The sequence below is a fragment of the Anguilla rostrata genome, chromosome 11 (assembly GCF_018555375.3).
Source record: "Anguilla rostrata isolate EN2019 chromosome 11, ASM1855537v3, whole genome shotgun sequence".
Classification (NCBI taxonomy): domain Eukaryota; kingdom Metazoa; phylum Chordata; class Actinopteri; order Anguilliformes; family Anguillidae; genus Anguilla; species Anguilla rostrata.
Genome location: NC_057943.1, coordinates 8,481,127 through 8,507,564, shown reverse-complemented (window position 1 = coordinate 8,507,564; position 26,438 = coordinate 8,481,127). Strand labels below are relative to the sequence as shown.

The window sequence follows — 26,438 nt, the reverse complement described above, 5'->3', positions numbered from 1 at the left end:
TTTTTTTTTTAAACTGTCGTCATTTTGCCCCGGCCCTGTCGTAATCGGGTTTGATACCTGATTTATTTATTTTTTTCCGTTCGTTGTGATAGAAGAGGTCACAGAGAGGGCCCCGAGTAAGAATCGGAGGTTCCCTCTCAGGGGTCCATATCGCACCAAACCTGGCCCACAGGGGCCCGAGCAGGGGGAGGGGTGACCGACACGGCCATCTGGACCCTCTGCAGGAAGAGGAAATGGGATAGGAGACCACCGTTAAAACACCATGGGCACTTTCAGAAGGTGTCTGGCGGTCCACCATTATAAAAACGAGCAACAAAATGTGGTCTAGCCACCTAGAATGTGATAAAAATGCAAAGTTGTGGCAGATGTCACAGGAAATGTTTTTTCAGTTAAGATTGAGGTGACGTCAGGTGAAACAATCAGAGCTTAGGTGAGATGCTTCCATTACATCATCCTGGGGGCTTGGCTTTGGAACATTCTCTTATCCACGCCCTCTAAAACTGCCCAACATAAGTCATTCTTTAACAAAATAAAAAAAAGGTAAACATTGTTTGTACCGTTGACCATGAGCACAATGGGGTTTTTGGTTGTTTCTGACGAAACATTGTGTGTACAGTAAGCAAAGTGGTTCTTCCATGACAAATTCCTGAGGTGAAGATCCATTTATATCGCTCTCTACAGTACGTCCTTGCCACAGGGATATCGCCATCTGGCTGGATTTCAGGAAATGTGAATGCCTCACTGTTGGTGTAAATAATGAAGACAGGGGGACAATTTATACTGTAAGGCAATTTATTAAATAATTCAGTTTCTATGTATTTAGATGTTTCTATGTATTTCAGTCACAGGCATCAACACAGGTTTCTGTGTCTCTTTGCAGAAAATAAAATAAAATAGAAAAGGTCTGTATGAACAGCTGTGGTGCCTATCAGCTATAGGGCCCAGCAATCTTAAAGGTGGCATGCACGCGTGTGGTTGGCTGTGCGTGAACAATTCCCAGGGTGCGGATCCATTTTTATCTCCAGCTACGGTGTGTCCTTGCCAAAGGGATAACCATCTGTTGGAGCCCACGGAAACTGGGTCACTTCAGTGGTGGGATGGAAAAACCGGAGGACTCAGTACATTTCACATTATCCGGCAATTTAGCTCAGAGAGACTCAACACTGTACATATCAATCACTGGCCTGAAGTCAGGTTCCACAGCGCCCTTGTCGAAAAAAAGGGATTTAAAATCGAGTCGTAAGGAGCTGTCTCTTTAGACAAATATATCTTTCTGTGCCTTTTTTCATTTCCCCCACGTTTAATTTATCACCGTGAAGTCACCAGTGCATTGATGCTCGCGGCTTTCAACTTTTCACCTTTACTTGAGGTGAAAAGTTCCTTTCCGACTACTGTATCTTCTAACCGTGGGGATACATCTGGGATCCTTTCCTCATTGTGTCTACACGAGTAATAAACTGGCACAAAATTTCACGGCCTATTGAGACGCAGTTCCACTGCATCAGTCCACCCCTTGGTTGTGGTATCAGATCCAGATCATACCAGCCCGAACAGCAGCTGCCAGTCCTACGGGGAAGTACGAGTGTTGGTGGCTAAACCGTCACCCGTGGACGGAGAGTTTCTGTCTCGTCGCGCGTCCTGTGCTCAGTCAGGCATATGCAGTCTGTCAACACCAGGTGCACTTAAAGTGTACTTGTTCAAAACAATGACTGCATGGAGGAAAGTGCTCTCCCTCTGATGGAGGACATTGCAGTGATGAGATCAGCCTAAAATGCAATTGAACATTCAACGTATGGACACTAATAAAGATAAATTAATCAGACAATCACACTTGTAAATATATAATTTTAAAAATTATAGTTTTATACTATGCTGGGTGGAGTGGGCGTGTGTTGGTAGCCCTGCCAAGGTTCTGGATGCACACGCGTGCGTTTCCATGACGTTTCGAAGCCCGTTGTCCGTTCCACCCTCAGACCCGACGGTGATTCATCGTGGACGAGTGCAGCCCACTTTACACTTCCTCTACGCACAAAATAGCAAAAGGGGGGGGCTGATCAGAAGCCCCCCCCACTACAGTCGCTCTTTAAAGTGGGGGAAAATTTGAAGAATGGCGGATAGGGTGTCGTACTGAGGGTGTCTCTGCCGGACGGGGGGGCTGATCGTGCCGGTGTGCGCTCTGCGTTTCAGGTCCAACACCGCGCTCAGGCTCACCTTCGAGGTGCGCAAGGAGCTGAGGAACCACATGGAGGTCCTGCCGAAGACCGGCTACGTCCAGGCCAGGTCCAGCTTCAACGCGCAGCTCAAGTTCCTGCCCAGGTAATCAGGCAAATTAGGCCCCGGTTATCCTGCCCTGGTAGCGCAATTTAGCCTCTGTGCAAAGTCGCTACGGACTGGGTATTGACCAGTGACAATGATTGCGTGAACACTAACATTCTGATATTAGCCCAAATATAGATATTAGATATTCCACCTATGATATGAGTCAATTACTGTAGTCTTGTAATAGTGTTAACCATTAAATGGAAGCTTGAATTAAATGAATTTCCCATTATATAGAGATATATAATATCTTGATTTTAAAAATGATAACTATACATTGTTAAGCTGAGATGCTCAGGTTTTTTTTAGACCGACAGAATGTCCCTTGGAAATGAGAAGAGGGACGCTGCTCTCCAATAGCCCTGTCTGCTTTCTGTGTGATTTACCTTTTACTGTGGACTTTATAGCCTACACTACCTGCTGCATGGGTCATTAAATAACATCAAGAGATGAAAAGTAGGCTGCCAGGTTAGATTTTTTTGGTGAAACGTAGCTAGCTCGATACACAGAATGCAGTTTCTTCCTTAAGAGCTGTGACATTCTTCTCCACAAATGCGTTTTATACATGCTCTTATAGTGTCCAGATTTAGCATAACTCGTTTAACTCTGTAAACACAGAAGCAGAATCCATTCCTCTCAGATATATCACAGGGAAGCATTACTTATTATCTTCCCTGCACCCCCTTAAGCTTGTTTTGAAGATGGCGGCATCGCGGGCGAAAAACGCAGCTTCTCCTAGGCAACCGTGCCGCTCCCGCCACCGCGGTTGGCGGTTGGGTTGCAGCGGCAGACGTGTCACTTCGCGTGTGTGGGCAACTTTACCCAGAATCCTCCATTGTAATTAATGGAGCTCTTGCCTGGTGGCAAAGTCCCCTCCTGTTAGAAAGGACCTCTTATGATGCAGGGTTCACAAGGGCGTGGCCTAGCAGTGTGCCCTTGTCAAGAGCAGTGAAGGAGTTGAAGAGCTCCGAGGACAGAACAGAACTCAATTGCTGTGACCCTATCACTACCCTGACCAATCGTATGCAGATGGGCCCAGGAGGAACAGGAAGTCAGTGCCACATTCAATGCTGCTCTGGTGTCACACAGAAGGGTTTATGGATCTCAGGCAGGGATTGGCTGGTTCTCTATTTTTCCTGGTTTGAGATTCCAGAATGGAAATTAGGGAAGAAAATAACCCCCCAGCCCAGTCTACTGACTGCCAAGGATGAGGAGGTGTGGAATAGTTTTCATTGGTAGAGGAAAAAGTAAAAAAAAATGTTTTTATTGAACGACATGAATTTTATGTGTCCCTTCTCTGGAAGGGGAAAAGGTAAAAATATTGTTTTTATTGAAGGACATGAATATTATGTGCCCCTCCTTTGGAAGAGGAAAAAGTAAAAATATCGTTTTTATTGAACGACATGAATATTATGTGCCCCTCCTTTGGAAAGGGGAAAAGGTAAAAACATTGTTTTTATTGACAGACATGAATATGATGTCTTGAAGAGGACCAGTGTTTGCAAGAAGATATTTTTGCAAAAGCGGAAAAACAACACAGAATAGCAAAAGCAAGCATCTCTCCAAAAAGTACAATTAGTGGGACATCCATGTCCTTTTTACAGGCTTCATTTGGGATATGTCATGTATAGAGGAATTGCTCGTCATTTTTCAGTGTGTATGAACAGATAATTAGAAATGGGGCAGAAACCAAGGACCAGTATCCAGAATACAGTGTATTGTACAGTAAGTTATTTTTCTCTTGTGATCACGGGTTAGCTTCATCAGAAGGGTATAATTCTGCTGTATATTTCTTTTTAATCAATCAAGGAAAATTATAAAAGAAATGGTGTTAATAACAGTATTAATATTTGAATACATTTTCTAAAGATGGCTAGGCACAGGCGTCATTAATTTCAGACAGAAAATTACTTTATTTTTTGTACTGATGTTGTAGAAGTAACACGGGTGAGAAAAATAGAGTGCGTGTGTCCAGGACTCTGTCGGGGACCTTGGCTAGGTCAGCCAGAGCCAGGGCAATAATTAATTACACCGAAAGCAAAAAGGAGAAGAAGAGAAAAAAAAAAACCGTGACAGTTATTCATTATGAAATTTAAATTTAAAGAGTCTTTAATTACATCCTCTAAAGTCATGGAACGTTTGACCATAATAGATTGTTACATGGAATTGTAGAATGGCCTGCCATCAAGGCTCTTAATAACTTTTGGGGGGGACTTATTATTTAAATGAGGGTGGCGAGTTATTTTTAGTTGAAAAAGGCAAGGTTATGCTCTGTGAGAATAGAAGACGAGCTGTGAGAGGCTGAGGTGCGTGTGGAGGAGCTGAAAGGTTCGTGAGGTGTGTGTGGAGGGCAGACGGTTTTGGCCCACCTTTTCTTCTGTTTGGCGTTGAGGCGTGTCGTGTAGGTGAGAAGCTTTGCGGTCTGACAGCTGGGCTTTCACGTGACAGGAGCCAACGGTGCGTCTGATTGGCCGAGGGCCGAGGGTGCAGGCGTGAATGGAGAGTCCGGGAGCCGTAATCTGCTTTAGCGAATCGGAAAAGGTTTTAAGAGCGGGGTTACGCGTACGACGGCACAGTTCCGCCTCTTCCGTCCCCAGATCTCTCATGACTGCGTGCCCCCCCCGGAATGGCTTACGTAAGGTCACGCAGAGAGGCCTCTCTGCACATTTTTATTATTGCAGTCGTCGTCAAAGCATCCCTCCGTAGTTTATAGATTAATTTGACTCACGTCGGCAGATTGGGGCTTATGCAATTTCTGCGTTTAACGTGAACTGGTATTAATGCCATTGCCAAGCGTGCGATTGAGAGCAACGCACGAAGGGGATAAAGAGCATTGTATTCCCAGATTTTTCTTTTTTGAATCAGTTTATGTTCAGGTTGAGCAAAGAGATTATGGTTATTGGAGTGCAATATCCAATTACACCTTTAAAATGGTTTTACCTTCTGAATACAGTTTAATAATTATACCTACATTTATTTTTAAAATAGTTTTTTTGCAATACCCAAGTCATAAATTCATTTTAAGTGTAAATAATGGCCTTTCCATGCAGGTTAAGAAGAGTAATTGTTTTCCTTTTTTTTTTAGTTTTGTTTTGATCCGGTTCACTGGTATACAGTATGTTAATAGGAAAGTATAATAATGGAAGGCGTATGTTAACAGGCGTTTGAAAAGCTCATAATATATCTGTAATATATACTGTGCTTTTCGGAAGTTTTATAAATGAGCACCTCTGTTGGATTATTAGCATGATTACAGAGTCATGAGACATTCCTGGCCCGGTAGCTGCGTAATGCGTAATGCGTATTTTTGAATCCCCCGCACTGCATAGAGAGGCTTGTCGAGGTTAAAGAGAAGCACTGGGGTTTTTTTACAGTGCAGTACGTGGTCTTTTTTTATTTGATGGCAGCGTGTTGCGTGAATGCGTTCGGTAGTGTCCTCGCTCGGTCATCGACTGAACTTCGGCAAGGTCACAGCATAATCTCCAGCGAGGGGGGAAACATCTGCAGCCAAAACGCATCTGCTGAGCAAGCTCGCCAGCCGGGTGCAGGAAGAAGGGGAGATTATGGTCTGTTTGGCCCCAGACTCCTCAGATTACTGCATGTTATCAGTGAAACGCTGCAGCTGTATGTGCCTACAGCTCGTACGCTGGGGGAATGGGGGTGGGGGGGGGGCGGACTGATCTTTGCAAAGTGTCCTTATACTGGGGCTCTGGAGAAAGAATGTTTTCACATTAGTGTGTGTGTAGTTACGAGTGTGTTTTTCCTTTTTCAGAACAATTAATCCTCTTAATCTGTTTTGCAACCCTCGTCATAATCACTTTTCTTATGGGGCAGTGAGCGGGAAACGCGAGCTTGCAGAAAGTGGTCTTTTTGAAATCGCTCGGCTTATTTTCAGGTGTTTCGCAAAATAAAGTTGTGTCGCGTTTGGCAGACGGGAAACACCTCTCTGTTTAATTTATTTTTTTCCCGGTCCTGCAGAGCGTGTGTCTGCTCCAGGATTACGAGTCGTCTGCAGATTACGGCTTCTTAAACGGGCTCTCCGCGATTTCAGATGAGGCCGGGGGGCCGCTGGAAATGGGATTCTGCTGGCTGTCGTGACCAGGGGCAGATCCGGGAGGAAATTAGAGGTTTAATTGCGTGGCCGTGGCCGTGATGAAGACTGAGCGGAGCGTCTGCGCTCACGTCCTCCTTCATCTTCCCTGCGGACGGCCCTTTCACTGACGCCAACGCTCTCTCTTTCTCTCTCTCGCCCGGCGCCTCCACGCCCGATCCCAAAGCGCACGCGAATCTCGTGAGCTCACCGTAGGCGAGCGGGTTTCTGATCTGCCCGCCCCGCGCGATAGGAGGGTTTTTTAAAAATTGGGGAGGAAAAGAAGGGGGGGCAAAGGGGGGGGGGGGTGACGTGCCAAGCCGAAAGATGCAGCCGACAGATGGGACCGCTGCCGTCCCGCCTGGCTTTTCCACCCCGCCCTGCCAAGCTAATTCAGGAGTCCAGCTCCAGCAGCGATTCTATTAGCAGAGAACAAGTGACTCTGTAAATAAATTATCAGCAGCGTACGGTTCGGAGGCCCGTCTCCAAGCGCCCACTGTAAACAAGCTTCAGTCGTGACCCTAACACCTTCTGTAGTACTTTTTTTTTGTTGTTGCTTTTTTTTTGCTTCCTAGGCTGCCATCCCCATATGTTTGTTTGCGTGGAGTACTGTACGCGCGTAGCGCTGAGCTGCCTTGTGGGGGAATTTAAAAATGAAGCAGGTACAGTGCAGGGCTCCCAGAGGCTCTGTGAAAGCATCAGTCATTTCAGAATGCATCGCCGTTGTTCAGGAATATAGAAATCTGGAAACTCCATTAAAAATCGCGCGATGCCATTGGCTGTTGCGGCTCCGACGTTCGCGCCGGTAGGCCCCTCACGGATCTTACAGGGGAGCGGAACGGGGTATCTGGTGCTCAAGCTGAACTGACAACCGGCAGTCTGTTCCATTGTTTGAGTTAGCGGCTCGCTCTTCCAGCAGACTCCCAGTCAAAATAGCATCGCCCTGTAACGGGCGGGAGGAACTCCTTAAAGAGCCCGGCTGAATGCTTTGTTCAAAGTGCCGCTCATCTATCCCTTCCCGTCTTCCCAATCACTGCTAATCTTAGCTCGTGACAGGTTTATCGCTCAGGCTTTTAAGGAGAACACCGGGAAACCCGCATTAAAAAACGCTGGAATCGCTTCTGTTTTCAGGCTCTGCTAACCCCCTATCGGGGATATCGGGTCCTCATCTCCAGAATCATCTTCTCGGTCTCCTTAAGAGTTCCTCAGCTGCTGTTGTTCAGACGTTCGTGTCTCCCGTTGTTTGTGATGCTGATCGACGTACCGTGTCGGTTTGCAGTAGCAGTAGCATGTGGGCGTTCTCTTAAAGAGAGAGAGCCCGCAAACCCTGTGGATTACCGGACCTGTTTACAGCGTTATGCGATGCGATGCCGGGGCTATGAGGGTCCAGTCTCGCCCTGATGAGGCCTGTGTTACCAGCATCTCTGCGGCTGGCGTGCAGAGACGGATGAAGAATTCCGTCCCTCGCCGCCACTCCGGAAACCCGACAGATGTGGCGGGCCGTAGCCAACGGCGACGCGCGGAGGTTTCGGGCCGCTCCGAACATCTGCTGCCGCACGCGCGCGCGTGTGTGTGATTGAGGGGGCTCTTCCGCTCCTTTACACCCGATAATTCGGCAGCCCCGTCACTGCTCTGGCCCGCCGTCTGGCCGTGCCGGTGCTCCAGCTGTTCTCCAGCCTTGGCGGTCCGCTGACTGTCCGCCCCTACCCCCCCACCCCCACCCCCACCCCCACCCCACCCCACCCGTCTCATTTTGAGCATTTTCACACCGAGGGCCTCCGAGTTTTCGGGAAAACGGTGGCAGAATGAGAATCGATCAGGCGGCGTCTGCAGCGGGCCCGCGTGCTGTAATTATGCCTGTTATGAGTTATGATCTTCTCGGCTCTGGTGTCTGTCGGGTTCGGCCTTTTCGCGCTTGGCGTCGCGGCGATCGTCCAGGGCCTGCCTCGTTCTCCACCGCGTCGTTATTGATCTTCTGCCCTTCAGCTCTCCGTGAATCTGTCAGCTCTCACGCGCCCTTACTGTGTCCATCAGTTTCGGCATTGTGGAATCAACGCACCCCCTAACACTGTGGGATTACTTGTTATCGATCTGGTTGCAACTTCAGTTGAGGTCGCTCATAAACATATATTTTTTATATATTTTTTTTGTAATGCCCGCAGGTTTTCCTTGCCGGAGGATGCTGAGGGCTTCTTCGACAGAGAGACGGGAGTTCTGGAAGTCCCGATGTCAGTGCAAGTGGCCGATCAGGTCAGTTATTCATCACTGGTCCCGTCGTAAATGAAGTTTAGTACAGATATTAGTTTCTGGACGGGAGCCCATTGTAGACTCGTCGCCCAATCAGGTGACAACGCTCCCTTCATTCCTTCTGCTGAGTGATTTTTATTCTGAGGCTTCCCATTAACGCCCTCGTCGTTCGGTGACATAAGGTTAATGCAGGTAGTGCCAGCGGACCGAATTAAAGAGCGGCCCCCAGAGGCCCCCCGGCTCGTGACTGTTAATGAGGTGCCCGTGGAAACGAAGGTTATTTCACGTTGTTTTAACCGCTCCAGAAATGAGAGGAATATGTCTCTTTTTTTCCCTCTTCCGTTTGGCTTTTTATTTTCCATCCTCTCATGCCTCTCAAACCAGGTCTCCTGTTGAGTTAATCAGACATTTTAAGATCCCGTGTTTTTCATATGAAGACAGCTGTAATATTTGTTCCATTCCATTACATTACATTACGTTACAGGCATTTAGCAGATGCTCTTATCCAGAGCGACTTTCACAGCTTTTTACCCCTTTCCCACCTCAACTCCAATAAAACATTAAAAATAATGGAGCTTACGATTGTTTTCCTTTTAAATATATGACTTTTTTTGAATATTACACCAAGTGCTATTTGCATAATTAACAGATATTGGTTTTTGCAGATGAGAAAGTCACATAAACTGCACTTTTCCAGGCTTCTTTGCCTCAGTAAAATGTGATTCCTTTATTGCGCAATCCTTAGTTCTGATTTAGAACTGATTTAGCTATTAGAATCCCAAGAGCGGGGCGATTATGAAATCATTTAGCAGGAGCCCCAATCCCGGTCGAGGGAGACTCTAGAGCCTTTAATCATCAGTAGGACAGGTTTTTTTTATATCAGTAAAATATCATACCTGCCATTTTTTTTCTTTACTCGCGCAGAAAAGGGCAGGGCTTTGCCATTTACCCATAGTGCCCGGCGTCAGCGGCATAAGTCAGCTCACAGCCGCGTGCCGGTGATTCATATAATTCCTCCCGCTGGACGAGGTTCAGGTGGGCCCGGCCCAAACTCCGCCCTGGAGCCTCCTCTCCTCCACGAGGGGCAGGTGGGGGAGGGGGGCTGGGGGAGGGGGGGTAAGGGCTGGGGGAGGGGGGCCGTTTCAGCTCGCCGCGCTCCGACGGTTCCCCAGGCCAGGGGAGACGCACGCGGAGAGGAAACCTGTGCTTCGGTTCGGGAGCCTGGCGGAGCACCAGCCTCCTCCCCGAGCCTGGCACGCTAACCCAGCAGAGCAACAGCGAGCGCTAGGTCCCGGTGAACAAGGTCACCCTCGCCCCCGCCGAAACAACAACTGGAGTGAGGAGCCCCCGGGCACGGCTGTGCGTGCGGAGATATACGCTGATCTAACTTTCAGAGCAGCGTAGCCTTCGAAGCAGCTGAGACTCAGGGAATTTTAATGATATCTGTGCGTGGTTTTCACAAAGACGTGGTCTCAAACGCCTGATCGTCAGGTTTTGCCTGATCACAGCTAGCTTTTTTTCTTTGTTCTTTGCTCCTTTGCTTTGACCAGGTAGTTCAACTGAGAACTCAATTCTCTTTCGCTGTGAACTCTCTGGGGTTTTATTTTATCATAGATTATATCTAGCTATAATGATCGTGACAATCATGACCAGCGTGCACAAATTTAATTAAAATCACCATTTCTGGGCGTATTGGTTATAAGGATGCTAAAATTACGGTCAGTCAGTTAATTGAATGTCACTGTGTGGATAATCAGCTGTCCTGGGCAGTACAGTACAGCAGTAGGGTACAGTAGTACTGTATGCCATGGCCAGTACACCTTTATTGTGATCTGTGAATGACTAGATGGGTAAATACCCACAGATGATTCATTAATGTTCGCTTGGCTACTATTTTATTGAACCAGCAGCTTCACTGAAACATTTTTTTGGAGGAATTTTGCATAGATTTTTTATGTTTTTCATTTTACAATTTCTCTTAAAAAACTTTTTCTTTTTTTTTTTGTTTTTAACCTAGACTGAATTTTTGTCCTAGTGACATTTATTTAACTGTGTGAACACAATAATATGATTCATGTACATAAATAGCTGAATTATAACTCACTGTGCAGGTGTGCAATATTATAACATTTTTATAAACTGCAGGAAATTTGTGTATTCCTACAGTGACAATTATAAATGTGTTATGTGGTCCATTAAACTTCAAGAAAATATTTGGTTACGAAAAATGAACAAGGCTGATATAATTTAAATTCAGGATAGTAGCGTGGAATATATTGCAGGTATGACACATCTAGTCATAGTGCTTAACTACTTAATTTCTCCTATGCAGTTACTACATATTAATAAGGTATTAATACATCGGGGAATTAAACTACATTTTTCAAAAGGATATTTTCATAATTGCACTGATAGAATGTGTCTTCAAGGGGGAATAAAAAAACAGAAAACTCCACCTCAGGAAAAATGGTTCCCTGAATCAAGGAAAAGGCAGTTGTGGGATTAAATAGTTGTTTTTCCACCGACAGTAGAATAATAATATACTGTAGTATATCCTCAATATGTTATGCAATGCATCCACAATAAAAAGTACCAAAAAAAAGTAAATGTTCATTTCCTGTCTGCTGCGAGAGATTTTGGAGATAAAAATGTGTACTGCTGCCATATCTTTTTATTATTTTATTTTGATTTTTCAAAAAAAAAAAAGGTCCTTATTTTGGGGCGGGTTTCTTTTTAGAGCTCAAGTGACTAACGCAGCGATAGTATTTTTATAGAGTTTGAGTTCCCTGGTGCTGGCGTGGATAGCCGCGGCTCGCTGCTCAGCCTGACAGCCGCGCTGCGCGCGCTCGCCGGGCTGCTCTCTGAAAGGCTGTCTCCTTGCTGCTGGATGGCTGTGTTCCTTCTGTCTGTGACTCACGCTGCGGAACCCTCAGCGTCGCGTGGTGCAGGGGCTTGCGAGCAGGTCCCGTTCTCGGGCCTGTGTCTCTCTTTGGCAGAGGATGCTGTGCTTAATCATAGTCTTAATCATGCGCACGCTGATTTCGGTGCGTGAGAGAGAATGGTTTCTCTGTTAGTTGTGATTATTAAAAAAATTAAAAAATACAATGTAGCATAGATATTGTGGGCAGTAATGACAAATTAAAAAAATAATAAACACACAGCTAGCTTGCTGATATGTACGGTTATTTTTGGCTTTTAGGTCCGTCCTGTTGCGTTCACGGTCAACGCCATCCTCACAACCTCCGAGCTGGAGTTTGACAGGACGGAGGTGGATTTCGGGCACTGTTCCGTTTTTGAGTCGGTGAAAACCAGCGTCCTGCTCAGGAACCGTTCCCTGCTTCCTCAAGACTTTGGTTTCCTGGGAATCCCAGAGGTATAAAAAAAAAAAAAAAACTCACACACACACACACTGGAGGTTGTGTAATACCCAGCACTGGCAGCATATTTGCTGTTTTTTTTTTTTAATTCTTTTTGCAGAGAATGAATCTGCTGTTTCTGTATGGCATGAGAACTCTTAATTCCCATCTGTGTATAATTGACTGTACAGCTTATTGAAGGTTGAATTGCTTCTGTATGCATAGCAGCAGCACAGTGATGTGTGGGCTGAGCTGAGAAGTGACTAGAATGAGGTCGCCGTCTGCAGGACTCTGCAGCATCCACGAGAATAACCTGGAGAACATCCTGGGGAGCTTAAATAAGCAGTTTTCCTGTTTGTTCTTGTCCTAGTTTGTGGACGTGCAGCCCAACGATGGCTTCGGCACACTTCTTCCCCTGGAAACTCTGGAAATAGATGTCATTTTCAGCCCCAAGCAGGCCACAGAATACAAATTCCAGCTCAACTGCAAATCCGGAATTAACAGGTGATTATGCGCTCATCTTCATCAACACATTTTCAAGCCACAAAATGGTAATTAAAACACTCACCTGTGTTAGTTGTAAGTCGATCATTATTATTTTATAGGATTAGCATATGGTGGAAGCCTGGATGGCTTACAGTGTTTTTCATTTTTTCATCAATCATTAATGCAGTTGCCCTGCGATAGATTGGCGACCTGTCCGGGGTGTATTCCCGCCTCTTGCCCAATGCATGCTGGGATAGGCTCCAGCACCCCCCCACGAGCAACCCTGACCAGGAATAAGCAGCTATAGATAATGGATAGATGGATTAATGCAGTTTGGATACTTACAGCTGCTTGGGAGTCAGTTCAGGAGAAGCTCTAAACCACCACAGTGTTTTAGCACGCCGGTCCCTCAGTCGTGTCCCGTCCCCCTGTGTCGCACACAGGGACTTTAAGCTGAGGTGCAGCGGCGTGGGGGTCCACCCGCCCCTGGAGCTGTCCCACTCGCTGGTCCAGTTTGGGGCGACGGCCGCGGGCGACGTGTCCACCGCCGTGCTGCACGTGGTCAACGCCCACACGGGCCACGGCGATCTCGCCCGCCCGCCGCCCCGCGTCGGCAAGGGCCCCGCCTCGCCCGCGGGACCCAGGCTGTTCCAGTTCGCCGTGCCGGAGAGCTCCGAAATCAGCATCGCCCCCACCACGGGACGGGTCCTGCCGGGACAGGTGCCTGAGACCTCTGCACAAATAAATACATCTGATAACAAACGCCCATACATATAGATTTGTAAAAGGGTTTTTATGCAGAAGCTATATCTAAATCCCATGTGTAAAATTCACACATAATCTTATGTCCGTCTTGCTGGATAATTTTAGTGTAATTAATGTTGAGCGCAATGTTGAGTGCAAATCATGCCAATGACTTAGTGTGTGTTTCAGCTGAAGCCTGTATTTGAGCATCTGAACGCACACTATTTCAGCTGATGCCTGTATTTGAGCATCTGAACGCACACTATTTCAGCTGAAGCCTCTGCTTGAGCATCTGAGCGCACACTATTTCAGCTGAAGCCTCTGCTTGAGCATCTGAGCGCACACTATTTCAGCTGAAGCCTCTGCTTGAGCATCTGAACGCACACTATTTCAGCTGAAAATTCTGCTTGAGCATTTGAGCGCACACTATTTCAGCTGAAGCCTGTATTTGAGCGTCTGAGCGCACACTATTTCAGCTGAAGCCTGTATTTGAGCATCTGAGCGCACACTATTTCAGCTGAAGCCTGCATTTGAGCATCTGAGCGCACACTATTTCAGCTGAAGCCTCTGCTTGAGCATTTGAGCGCACACTATTTCCACCGAAGCCTGGATTTGAAGGTTTGGGCACACACTATTTCAGTTTAAGCCCGTATTTGAAGAGTTGAACACACTCTTCCAGCTAAAGTCTGGATTTGAGCGTCTGAGCACACACTATTTCCGCTGAAGCCTGTATTTGAGCGTCTGAGCGCACACTATTTCAGTTTAAGCCTGGATTTGAGCATTTGAGCGCACACTAAGCCTGGGTTTGAGCGCACGCTAATGGCCGCCCCGGTGCTCTCTGGGTTCGCAGCGCTGCCTGGTGCAGGTGACCTTCAGGCCCACGGTGTGTGACGAGGCGGTCCGAGAGGAGGCCGTGCGCCTGCTGTGTCAGGCGGAAGAGCTGCGCGTCAGGGAGCAGGAGAAGGCCCAGAAGGAGAAGGAGCTGGAGGACCTGGTAACCATTCACTGGGAGGGAGAGAGAGTGAGGGGGAGGGAGAGAGAAAAGAGAGAGAGAGAGAGAGTGAGATAGAGAGAGGGGAGAGAGAGAGAAACAGAAAGAGAGAGTGAGATAGAGAGAGGGGAGAGAGAGAGTGAGAGAGAGAGAAAGAAACAGAAAGAGAGAGTGAGATAGAGAGAGGGGAGAGAGAGAGAGAGAGAGGGGGGAGGGAGAGAGAGGCATCTCCTGTACTTTGTGTCTGGCCTGTGTTTTGCTGTGAACATTTTTCCACACTGTTCTTTTCGTATGTCAACAGCTCTTATATGCTTTATTTTGTTTTCCCTCATAACCAGTGAATTGCGGTTTTTGCCTGTCGTGTGAAGCGCGTGATGATTTGTTTGTGCTAAAAGCCCTCATAACGAGCCTCGCGTTACGCTAACGCAAGCCGCTGTTCTCTGTGCCCTTGTGCTCGTCCAGAATAAGAAGGACGAGCCGCGTGACTCGAAGAGAGGCAAAAATCAGTCGTCCAGACGCTCCTCAGCCAAGCCGGCCCTCAAGGAGAAGGGCAGCAAGCCGTCCCCCACGCCCAAAATCTCCAGCCCCTTCCGACCGCCCCACCCGGCAGACATCAGGCCGGAGTACGTCTCACCCAACACGGAAGAACGACTTCCATCCATCCCACTCCTCTAACAACTTCCATCCATCCCGCTCCTCTAACAACTTCCATCCATCCCACTCCTGGCCTGGAGAACACATAACCGCTCTGTTCAAGAGCATGATCACCGCAGCACCGGCAAATTAACTCAGCTATATTTACAGTCTTTAAGTCCCTCTCTACAAAGCATAGAACCTTTAAACATTCATCAAAACGCTTACCAATTCCCTGATATCTTGGGCCTATGTAGATCTCCTTTTTATGCAAATATTTCCACGAGCCATTGGAAAATGAATTATGAAGTGAAACCAACATGATTAAATATAAATGGCTATATGGCTGTCTTTTTCAATGCACGCAGTCCCACCGCTCCGCATTAATTCTGTCAGCGTTTCGGCGCTTCACACCGTACCGAACCCCTTACTGTCCCAAAATTAGAATTGCAAAACGCGGCCTCTGCGCTATTTATCACTTGTGTGATTTATCCCTGCCTGTTAAGCGCTGCTGGTTTGGAGATAATCGGTGGGATTCCTCTCTCTCTCTCCGTTTCAGTTCAGACGAGTTCGCTGCAGGCAAGGCGTCTCTGCTGCTTTCCTTCGCCCAGCGCTTCACCCGCTACGTCATCCCCTGCTTCGTATCCAACGGCGACGCCACCGACCAGCAGCTGCCCAGCGACCTGCTGTTCAGGTACGGTTTCCCCTCAGAAAGGCTGGTCAGTCTCAGGGGTTGTTCGCTGTCTCTTTGGATATTCGATTAACTAGCCTGTAAACAGGTCCCTCATTCGCTAAGCATCCCAGATGCTGTTTGCTTCATTTTTTTTTTTTTTTGTTAATTCTCACTTCGGTGTCTGAATGCAAAGGCAGTGAGATTAGATTTTCTTTAGCGATGACAGTTGGGAGTTCACGTTTGTTTGCACTTAATGTGTTCGTGCTGAACAATACACATTTTGCTGAACTCCATGTAGGTGAAAGAGCTCCTCCCCCTCCTCCTGTGGGAGGAGTCAGCTAGGTCACATGTCTGCGTGTCTAACACTGGTTTCTGGTCCCTTGCAGCCCCCACAACACCCTGTACCTGGAGCTGCACTGTCCGGCCGTCAGGCCCGCCATCGCGGTCATTTCAAACAAGGGCCGCAGAACCGTCAACTTCCACCAGGTGGCAGTAGGTCAGGCCATGCACACCTTTTCCTTCTGATGCGTTTTTGCGTCTGTCTGTCTGGGCCCCTGCATGCTGCAGTGAGAGTGCTGTAATCGGTACAGGGAACAGATTTCTGCTGGGATAAATAAGCACAAAAAAGAAGTTATTCTAAGCTCCCATGCCAGACCCCTAATGATGCAGATACTTCTGAAAGCCTTACAACAGGATCAGTATGTTAATACACTCCACAGAAAAAGGGAGGATACTCTCATGAGAGTCATAAAGATGTATAAAAACTTAGCACATTTGGAAAATGTTCTGTTAACAACCTTAGAAGAAAACCACACCAAAATCTTTTCAGTTGAATTGGAATTGAGAATTTGTTTGCATTTTGTGAAATGTGTAACTGACTAAAACAAATGCCTGATATGCAGACCTCGGCTGAATTTTGATGATGGTGGCTCCCAAATCAGAAAGATACAACGTATAAAAATAATTACCAGTCTCAATTATCTTGGATCAAACTGCACTCACAGAATATACAGAAAGTTCAATGTTAATTGCACATACACCAAAGTGCTATATCCTTCAAGAACAAATAGCATCCCAATATATAAACAATTTTGTGGACTCCATAGACATCCCAGAACTAACTAAACAATGTCTGAACAATATAACAGTCTGCTCACCGTATTTGCCACCCCACTGAAGTCTGTTTTCAGAATGCAAAATGATAAATCACCTGGACAAGACGGCTTGTCAGCTGAATATTAAAGATGTACTCAGGGGAACTAGTCTCCTCTGCCGCACAGAATGGCAAAACTCCATTATATCATCTTCAGCACTGCTACAGTCTGTAACTGCAATAATCTCGCCAGTCTTGAAACAGACAAACTCTGGGTCTCACTGCTCCTCACAATCCACAAACAAATCCTTACTGTAACCGTGGCGACTGTAACTGGGAGACTTGCACGGCGAAGTGTCATCAATCTTGGGGTCTCACACTGTAAAAAAATCTCCAGTGTAAATTCAGCTCTAACAGAGCATATATGAGTCCAATAGGGACCATATGTACTCTGTACGAGTTGGTTTAACACTGATCATTGTACTGTGCTGGGTGTTCCTTGCCTGGTCATGCAGTAGCGGCTCCTGTGATTGGTCAGTGTAGCTGCTCCAGCTGCGCAGGTGAAGCAGTACTCCCGCATAAAGGCTGTGCAGCTCGGCAGAAGGACTGTGCAGCTCAGGAGGGGCGACAGGCAGACAGAAGGCATTTTGGAGGACTTGCGCAGCCGCCCTGCAGTCTCTCCCTGTTGCAGTGCTGAGGCTGGGAATAAAGAGGAAAATTATTAGAGCATAAAAAAATTAGCATGCAGTCAAAAACGTTGGCAGTGCCGCCTCAACATTATTACCTGTCCTCTTAATTCAAAAGTCAAATGGAGGTTCAGTCGTAAAACGATGAACATGTCCATGTGCTTCTGTCCCATGTCCTCATTACCGTTGCTGTCATATTCTGTATTTCCCTGAAGGCCAGCGAGTCATCCAGAAGGTCACAATACAGAACACTTCACAGGAGTCTCTGGAGGTATCCTTTCTAATCACACTGTCCACCTGGGGAGGTCTGTATTTGTACAGGTCTCCCCCCTGTGAGTGCTAATGCTAGGGAGGCCAGCATGTGCCTCAGGTTACCTCACTGAGAGCTGAACTGTACTTTGAATGTAATAAGAATTTCAATTCACTGGAGCCATGTCAAGAAAATGCATGTGAGACCTGTCCACTTGATGGTGCTTTGAGTTTTTATGTGTACTTTTCTGTATGCTAATAGTTTATCTTTTTAGCAACATGGAGGGTGAATTAATAATTCATTAAAATAAATAATTAATTATGTGTATTAATATAATTACATGTTATAACGCAAGTTAATGGAAAATTTGTCCCCAGATTGTAGTGAGATTGTGGTCCATCGAAGAATGGCTTTGACCCCAAACAATCTGAATCTATGAATATTTAGCATTGATCAGATCAATGACCTTGAGCGCAGGCTTGAAAGCAAGATAGCCAGCTAGCTGACCAGTCCATGACTTTGCATAGGAAAATGTGACCGCATGAACCTGTGGTCTGGCAAGGTCATTCTCAAACCTGCTTCATAAATATGCAAAGGAAAGAACCATGTAGACCATGGCTAGTGTCGTTATAAAATGATTTTTCACAGAATTGACTTGTTTGCATGTTTGCATTTACATATTTACATAGAATATTCTTACTCACCAAGACGAATCAGATATTCCAAAAAAATATGACTCCCTTCTGTTGTCTGCAAAGTACTTAACCTGTTACAAGGATGGGAAAACCCCCATTGATGCCCACTCAAACCAGAGCACGACTTCCTCTGTATAATTTAGCAGTTCACAGACAGAAAATCCATGAAGTTGCATATCTCATAATCACCTATTGCTCTCTGCTTTGCCCTCTATACAAGGCATTCAATCAAAGACTATATAAAGGATTTCTCTATGGACAACTGTGTTCAATATTCAAAGCTGGCGTCCAGGAACAGGAAGCAGTTAAGCGAAATAGCGATGAAACCGTAGCATTTGTTTCTAATCGCAGTTCTCTTCAGATATTGTGTCATTGGTTACTTTTTTTTTTTTTTTTTGTGATGGGAGGTTGGCTACAGAGAACTGCATTCTGCTCAGTGGAAATGGTTAAGAAAAGAATCACCGACGTCGTACATTGCCCTTAATCAGAGCGGTACTTAGCTGAGATCCTCGCTGCTGGACCTCAGCGGACCTTTCATGGTTCTGAACGCCCTCCGGCCTCTGGGGCCTCAGGCCACACACTCCATCGTCCTGAGTTTCTGTCCCACGTCGGGTAAAAAGGTAGGTGGAGTACCACAGAGAGAGACGGCGCTGTCCTTGGGCTCAGTGCCCAGAAGAACAGTTTGACGTTCTCTTCCTGATTCCTGGTGCGATATGGCTGTCCCTTTGTCGCAGTACCGCGAGACTTTGGACATCAAGAGCGCCGAGACGACCCTCCGCCTGACGCTGTGCGGCGCCGGCGTGGACCCTGCCGTCACCTGCTCGCACGAGGGGAAGGTCCTGGACTTCGGATACGCGTTGGAGAGGGAGAGCGCCTCGCGGGTGTTTAAGGTAGGCCCAGGGCTGCGCCCCTGCTGGCCTTGTCTTGTATTACGGCGAGCGCAGACTGCGGTACTGACCTGGTTTTCCTGTGTCCAGCTGCAGAACGCCTCCTCCCTGCAGGTGCGGTTCAGGGTTCACCTGGACAGTCTCTCTCTCGCCAGGCAGCGGGAGCAGGAGGAGCTGCCAGCTTTCCTGGCTTGCGGCTCTCGGCTGCAGCCCACTGTGGGTAAGACAGGAAGCGCACCTGCTGCTGGATTTGGTTCAGCTGGACTTGCTGTGTGTCTGTCTGTGTTCCAAGTATTCACACACACCACACACATGCACACACATTCATGTGTACACCACAGTGTGTGTGTGTGTGTGTGTGTACACCACTGTTTATGTGTGTGTGTGTGTGTGTGTGTGTGTGTATATGTGTGTGCAGATGTACAGGGTCTTAATGACAGAGTAAGAACACCATTGAACATCACTTAAAAAATGAACACTAATAAAAAGTTATTGACATGATTGATGTAAAGTGTGACGAATTTATGTCAGTCACTGTTGGCCCAAAATAAAGGCTGGATGTTTAGTTTACTTGTTGTTCAAACACAGTTGCACAACTTATATTTTTTCAAATGACTTTGCATTTACATTTATTGTATAGCCAGCCACATGCTACCAGCGTAAAGTTGTACTGCACTAAGATTTTGAGTCTCACCAGAGCTAGGGATTATTTTTGTGCTTTGCCGATGATTCATCTCTCCCCTTTGACTTTTGGGAAATGTTCTCTGCAAAACGCTGCCAGTATTTAGTGGAAGTTCAGGGTGTGTGTCAGTGGCCTGCAAGGGCTGTGTGTTAAACAGAAGTCTGTTTACATCTCCTCAATCCACTCTCCTCAGTGCCTAAGTGGCCATCGCACATTAAGTGGTTTTAGGGAACAGTATGCAGAGGAAGCATAGCTCTGTAGTTCTGTCTAAAGGGGAAAAGGGACATGGTTGGATGTTTATATGCCTCTTCCCCAGGTACCCAGAACTACAGTGGTCTTAGCGTGTTCAGCGTGGCGCCAGTAGAGGGCACCATACCTCCGGGGAAATCGCAGGACGTCACCGTAACGTTCCGGCCGGACCACGAGAGCCTCCACTACTCGGACAGGCTGACCGTGGAGCTGACGAATAAGGTGTCACTCCATCACAAACCGTCTGTGTGAGAGGGGCAGGTGGAGCGCCACCGGTTACTGACCGAGCTGGATTAGCGGGGTCCGAAGGCTGCGATGACACATTTTCTCTAAATATAGGGCCCTGAAAGAGCTGATGGCAAACAGAAGCCATGATAATAATAAAAGAAACGCCCGGAGAACAAGGCCTAAAAATAAAGCTCATCAATTATGGCGAGGCTGTAAACCACCAGACAATTTTCCTTTCAAGAAACACTCTGGCCCCATGAGAACGGCAGAAAACCAGGTTAGCGCGCGCGCTGTTAGCAGGAAAACAGCGTGGGTTTGGAAGTGAGCTGCCGGCTCCCACGTGGGACCGCGGGGAAGCTGTTGCTGTGGGCATTGTTTCGCGAGCTTTAATGGAAACATTGGCACCTAGTCCCCTCGCATTAGGTGGGAAACAGGCCCTTTTGAATGTGTCTTTTTTTTTTTTTTGTTGAGCCGAGAGCCTAAAGTTTGCGGTCTGTATAAAATGTATCTCGCTCATATGCGTTGTGTATGCATTCCATTTTTTTCCATATATATATATAAAGATGGCCTAGTTTAGTCGGGGAGAAAACAGTAAGCCTTGTATCGGTGCGTGGGAAACCTGTTTAATGTTCCTCCCTGTCGTGTTGTCATGCCCGTTGCGTAAGCCCGTTGTTAGTGTGGGCAAATGGGGTCAGCGCGAGGCTTTAACTGAAACGCGAGCCTGTCAGGTGCATGCTGGGATTGAGGGGGCGGGGCCTCCCCTCTCAACACACGGTGCGGGACACGCGGGGCCACCAAAAAACCCTAACACTGTGCTGACTGTACATCGTATGTGTGTATGTATGTGTTTATATACTTCTATAGATATTACTGATCTATGAAATGAATTGAATAATATGGGGAAAAAAATATTGTACTATATTACGATCTATAGATATAAAATGATGGTGATAAATTATTTTTTAATGTGTCCAAAGCATAGTGCAGTATTCTGGAAGCCAATGGCCTGTCCTGTCTCCCAGCAAACAGTGTGCGCGTTTGACCTGAAGGGGGCAGCGTGCCTGCACACTATGTTCCTGTGTGGTGGAGACCCTCTGGGCGTGCCGGTCGAGTCCCTGGCCACCTTGCCTCCCATCGGTGACCCGGAGGTTGCAGGTATTTACGAACATGAACAGGGAGTTTCAGCCATTCACCGACATGGAGGAAGACATTTTTAAGTCGTGTGTATGAGACACAAAGTACTTTTCATTTTCCTCTGTAAATAGTAAATAGCATTGTAAAAGAGCACTGTTTGAGCATAGGCTGCTTATTGGTGCTGGGATCATTGTTACACATTGGCACTGTTTGAGTGTGTGTGTGTGTGCGTTTGTGCGTGTGTGTGTGTGTCTGGGTGTGTGTGTGCGTGCGTGCTTTTGTGTGTGTGTGTGTGTGCGTGTGTGTGTTTGTGTGTGCGTGGATGAGTGTGTGTGTGTGTGGGAAGATAAGTGAGCTTCCTGTCCTCTCTGGCAGAAGCAGAGAAGCCCCCGCTGGCCGTCCTCCTCACGCTCAGAAGCGTCTATGGTGAGAGCGGCGTCCTCCCGGCTGTCCGTGAGCTGGAGGTGGGCTGCATCCGCTGCTCCCTGCCCACGGCCAAGAAGGTACCGCGTTCCCCAGCCCACTCACTCGCAGCGGCGCTAACGTCTGCTGCTCTCTCACTCACCCACAGGAGCGCTAAGGTCTGCTGCTCTCTCTCAAACCAGTGCTAACGTCTGCTGCTCTCTCACACACCCGCAGGAGTGCTATCGTCTGCTGCTCTCTCACACACTCCAGCACTAACGTCTGCTGCTGCTCTCACACACCCACAGGAGCGCTATCGTCTGCTGCTCTCTCACACACTCCAGCGCTAACGTCTGCTGCTCTCTCACACACTCCAGCGCTAACGTCTGCTGCTGCTCTCACACACCCACAGGAGTGCTAACGTCTGCTGCTCTCTCACACACTCCAGCGCTAAGGTCTGCTGCTCTATCACACACTCCAGCGCTAAGGTCTGCTGCTCTATCACACACTCCAGCGCTAACGTCTGCTGCTGCTCTCACACACCCACAGGAGTGCTAACGTCTGCTGCTCTCTCACACACTCCAGCACTAACGTCTGCTGCTCTCTCAAACCACCACTAACGTCTGCTGCTCTCTCAAACCACCGCTAGTCTGCTGCTCTCTCACACACTCCAGCGCTAACGTCTGCTGCTCTATCACACACTCCAGTGCTAACGTCTGCTGCTCTCTCACACACTCCAGCGCTAACGTCTGCTGCTCTCTCACACACTCCAGTGCTAACGTCTGCTGCTCTCTCAAACCAGCGCTAAAGTCTGCTGCTCTCTCACACACTCCAGCGCTAACGTCTGCTGCTCCCTCAAACCACCGCTAACGTCTGCTGCTCTCTCACACACCTGCAGGAGTGCTAACGTCTGCCGCTCTATCATGGCTAACAGTGGCTCCGGCCTTGCCTCGTTTGCGGCTCTCCTGGAAAAATAAAAAAATAAGTAAATCCATTCCTGCACACTTCACGATAAAACCGTGGAGTGAAGCGGCATTGTTTCTCAGTACTGCAAATGAGTTTTTACCCAGTTCTTTACCCTGCTGTGGATAGATGGCATTACTGCCGCGAGTGTGCGAATGCAACGAGCGTGGATGAGCGTGTGCGTGTGTGTGGGGCACAAACACTTCCAGGGCCTCCCGTCGGTGACGGGGGGGAAAAAATCCACTTTGCAGGAGCGCAGAGAGGCGGTGTATGCTGATGTGGCAGCGGTTTAATTCTGCTTTATATTACTGCTCCTGCGGCCGGACCTGCGGGGCTGATACTCCAGTGGATTTAAGCTCCAGCTGCAGTGGCTGATGCAGTCAGCGGCAGCCTGTCTCATAAGAGGCTTATCACTCACCGGCCCCTCAGCCTTATCCTCCCCCCCCCCCTCCCCTCCCCTTCCCTCCCCAGCAGAACGTGGAGTTCAGCTGGGACGGCCTGCCGCCGCTGCAGGAGCGGGGCTTCACCGTGGAGCCGGCCAGGGGAGCCGTGGAGCCCGGGACCAGGCGCTCCATCACCGTGACGTGGGCGCCACCCAGTGGCTTCAGCGTGAGACTGCGACTCTTAATTCTGAATTCTTTCAGCGTCTCCATATGGTGCTGTTTCACTGCTGTTGTTTTTTTGGCCGAAGACCAAGACAAGGGAAATCACTTTCTCTACAGCAAACAAAGCCACATCACGAATATTGGAATTAATGTACAACATGAAGTTGAACAGAAAACAATGAATAACAATCCCGGTGGCAGGCTGAGAGCCAGTATTGTGGTTGAATATAATAGAATGAGTTTAATTTAACCATATTTAAGTGTGTGTAATTATCCATGTGCAGTTCAAACCAATTCCTGACTTTATGGCAATATATCAGTTTTACTGAGCGTTAACAGGTTTGATTTCTCTACTTCCAATTTTTTGGTCCAATTTTTATGTAATGGCAGGAGGTAGGTGTGTTGGGAAAAATCCAGTTTGAGGGGAAGTCTGTAAATGCTGGAGGTTCGTCCAAGCACAAGTGGTGAAGGATAACCCCCAGGGACAGCCAATGGACCTGCACTGATTCATGAGTGGAATTTGAACCGTAGAAAATGTCTGTTCATGTCTGCATGCAGAAATGAAGTGAACACTTATTTTGGGAAAATACCCATGTGTGTGTGGTTCTCCTGTGTAAGCGAAGTGTTTCTGGTCCCTGGTATGTGTGTGTGGTTCTCATGTGTGAGCGAAGTGTTTCTGGTCCCTGGTGTGTGTGTGTGTGTGTGTGTGCGTGCGTGCGTGTGTGGTTCTCATGTGTAAGCGAACCCTTCCTGGTCCTCGGTATGTGTGTGTGTGTGTGTGTGTGTGTGTCCGTGTGCGTGTGTGTGTGTGTGTGTGTGTGTGTAAGCAGCTCCTGGAGCGCGGCTCAGAGGCGTCTCTGTGGCCTGCTGTGTTTCAGCCGCAGGAGGTGGTGCGTGCGTCCGCTCGGCTGACTCTGAGAGGAGACGAGACCGAGGTGTACAGCGTCACGCTGCTGGCGGCCCTCGCGAATGATCAGCCGCGGGAGCAGCGGGAGCAGCGGGAGCAGCCTGCACAGCGCTCACTCACAGGAGAGAAGCCAGAGACCATCAGTCCTGCACAGGCAAACGTGTGACAGCATTCAGCAAGCCCTCTGTGAAAGAAACACAACTTCAAACATTTAAAACATTGTGATATTCTCCTGGTCAGTGGTAATTTGACCAGACTTAAGAACTGGTTGGATGGCAGGAATGCATGATCAGGCAGTTTTCACTTTTTTAATGCAATGTGCTGCTTTTTTTGTTTTTTAGGAGCTAAATGACAGTGGACATCCACCACCTTTGTCACATTTATTACAGACTTTCAAGGTGACATCACTACACATTTAATGTTTGAACACAACCTTCCTTACGTGTAATAACACTTTATTAACAAAAGATGTTTGTTTTCATAATTAAGACGGTCATTTGAAACCCTCAGCCCCTCCCTCTTGCTGTGAGTTGTAGTATTGTCCTTGCTGATTGTTCATGGGTTTCCTCAAGTGCCCTGGTCTGTTCAGACACTGGCTTGAAGCAGAGGCTAAGCCCTGCAGCCTGGCCAGGAGCAACAATCTAATTCATCAGTTTAATACACACATTTCTAGGCTAAGCTAGTTTTTGTCCTCCTGTGTGAAGATTATCAGATTTGTGCTAATAGACAGTAGGGTTGCAGCCACATCCACAGCAGGAGTACTGTAGGGACAGGACCCGAGATTTGAGATGTAATTTTAAACTGGAAGTAACAGCAGCATCTCAATAGAATTGAGTTTGCTTGAGCAGCTCAGGGAAGCCTCGTTTTTATCCTTAAAAACGTGCAGACCTGGAAAAAGGAACCCTGTTGTAATGCGTAATTGTTAGCTATCAAGTGTCCATTCATTCCTTACGCATTAGAGAAAAGGGGGTGATTTTAAGTTCTGAGGTAAGAGTGCAACTCATCAGGAAGGAAATTGAGATCACTATGTGGTGAAAGCAGCCCTCTGGTTTTATGTAAATGGTAAATGGACTGCATTTATATAGCGCTTTTATCCAAAGCGCTTTACAATTGATGCCTCGCATTCACCAGAGCAATTAGGGGTTAGGTGTCTTGTTCAGGGACACTTCGACATGCCCAGGGCGGGGGATCGAACCGGCAACCCTCCGACTGCCAGACAACCGCGCTTACCTCCTGAGCCATGTCGCCCCAACAATGTATGCATACCTACTGAACTGACTGTAAGGTGGGAGGATTTTTGTGGTTATCCATTAACTGTTTAAACTAGTATGCTTGATAAAATCCAAATTAAAAAACATACTACTGCTTTTAGAGATGTGATTATTACATTTTAGATTTTTAAATAAAGGGTGTGTATTTATCATAGCCATTGGGCCTCTGATTATACAGTAAAGAAGAAATATATGTTGTAAAATCAAGTTGCAATCGTTTAGAAAGGAGAGGACTGACTTTTTTGTTTTGCATTTTTGTATTAGTATGTAAATGTGATTATAAGTGTAAAACTTTCTTCAAATAATATTTGAGAATGTGCAAGTAATAAGAAAGAACACGTTTTTACAACAGCATTGTCCCAGAAGAAACTTTCATCTGATTGAAGGCATGTGGTTATTTCTCTTTCCCCAACCAATTAATTTTCCAATTCAACAGGAAAATGACTGTCGCTCAAAAACTGTTGAAAATGTGTTAAGAACAGCAAAATAAAACTCAAATACTTTTTCAAAGATTACGCTGGTTTATGTCCCTTGCTTGTAAATTGCTGGTGTTTTATTTTGTCTGCGGATATTACATAAGTGTCTTTATTCACCACACCTGTGCTGTTTCTTACTGGGGACGAGAACACACTTTAAACCCCTGGACTAATTGGTAGTGCACTCCGGGTGGGTGTGCCTATTTAACCAGTAGGCGCGGTCCTCTGATTGCCCTGAACCTCTCCCACAAACCGAGCCCTGTCACACATATAGTTTGTGCAATAGCTGGGTGTGGTAAAGCAGTTATTCTAGGCTGGTGTGCCCCTTTTTCTCACTTTGAGCACCTGGCCCTCAGAAGGTCTCTCCATGG

The 26,438-nt window shown here is 47.2% G+C and overlaps 1 protein-coding gene across 4 annotated transcripts in view; it reads left to right on the top strand.

Annotated features, from left to right (window-relative positions):
- The window catches only part of cfap74 (cilia and flagella associated protein 74), a 58,414-nt gene extending 32,311 nt beyond the window's left edge, over nt 1-26,103 (top strand). For 3 of the 4 annotated variants that reach the window (XM_064300890.1, XM_064300888.1, XM_064300889.1), the window contains exons 22-39: nt 2,188-2,316; nt 8,572-8,659; nt 11,856-12,029; nt 12,383-12,516; nt 12,942-13,218; nt 14,093-14,236; nt 14,696-14,856; nt 15,426-15,560; nt 15,926-16,035; nt 17,534-17,589; nt 18,764-18,883; nt 18,998-19,153; nt 19,241-19,370; nt 20,149-20,303; nt 21,332-21,464; nt 21,819-21,946; nt 23,280-23,417; nt 24,292-26,103. In XM_064300890.1, the coding sequence (XP_064156960.1) occupies nt 2,188-2,316; nt 8,572-8,659; nt 11,856-12,029; nt 12,383-12,516; nt 12,942-13,218; nt 14,093-14,236; nt 14,696-14,856; nt 15,426-15,560; nt 15,926-16,035; nt 17,534-17,589; nt 18,764-18,883; nt 18,998-19,153; nt 19,241-19,370; nt 20,149-20,303; nt 21,332-21,464; nt 21,819-21,946; nt 23,280-23,417; nt 24,292-24,486 (2,563 nt within the window). In that variant the 3' untranslated portion in view covers nt 24,487-26,103. The remainder of the gene's footprint in view (nt 1-2,187; nt 2,317-8,571; nt 8,660-11,855; nt 12,030-12,382; nt 12,517-12,941; nt 13,219-14,092; nt 14,237-14,695; nt 14,857-15,425; nt 15,561-15,925; nt 16,036-17,533; nt 17,590-18,763; nt 18,884-18,997; nt 19,154-19,240; nt 19,371-20,148; nt 20,304-21,331; nt 21,465-21,818; nt 21,947-23,279; nt 23,418-24,291) is intronic. The other variant, XM_064300892.1, reaches the window with a different exon arrangement.
- Nucleotides 26,104-26,438: the final 335 nt, after the last annotated feature.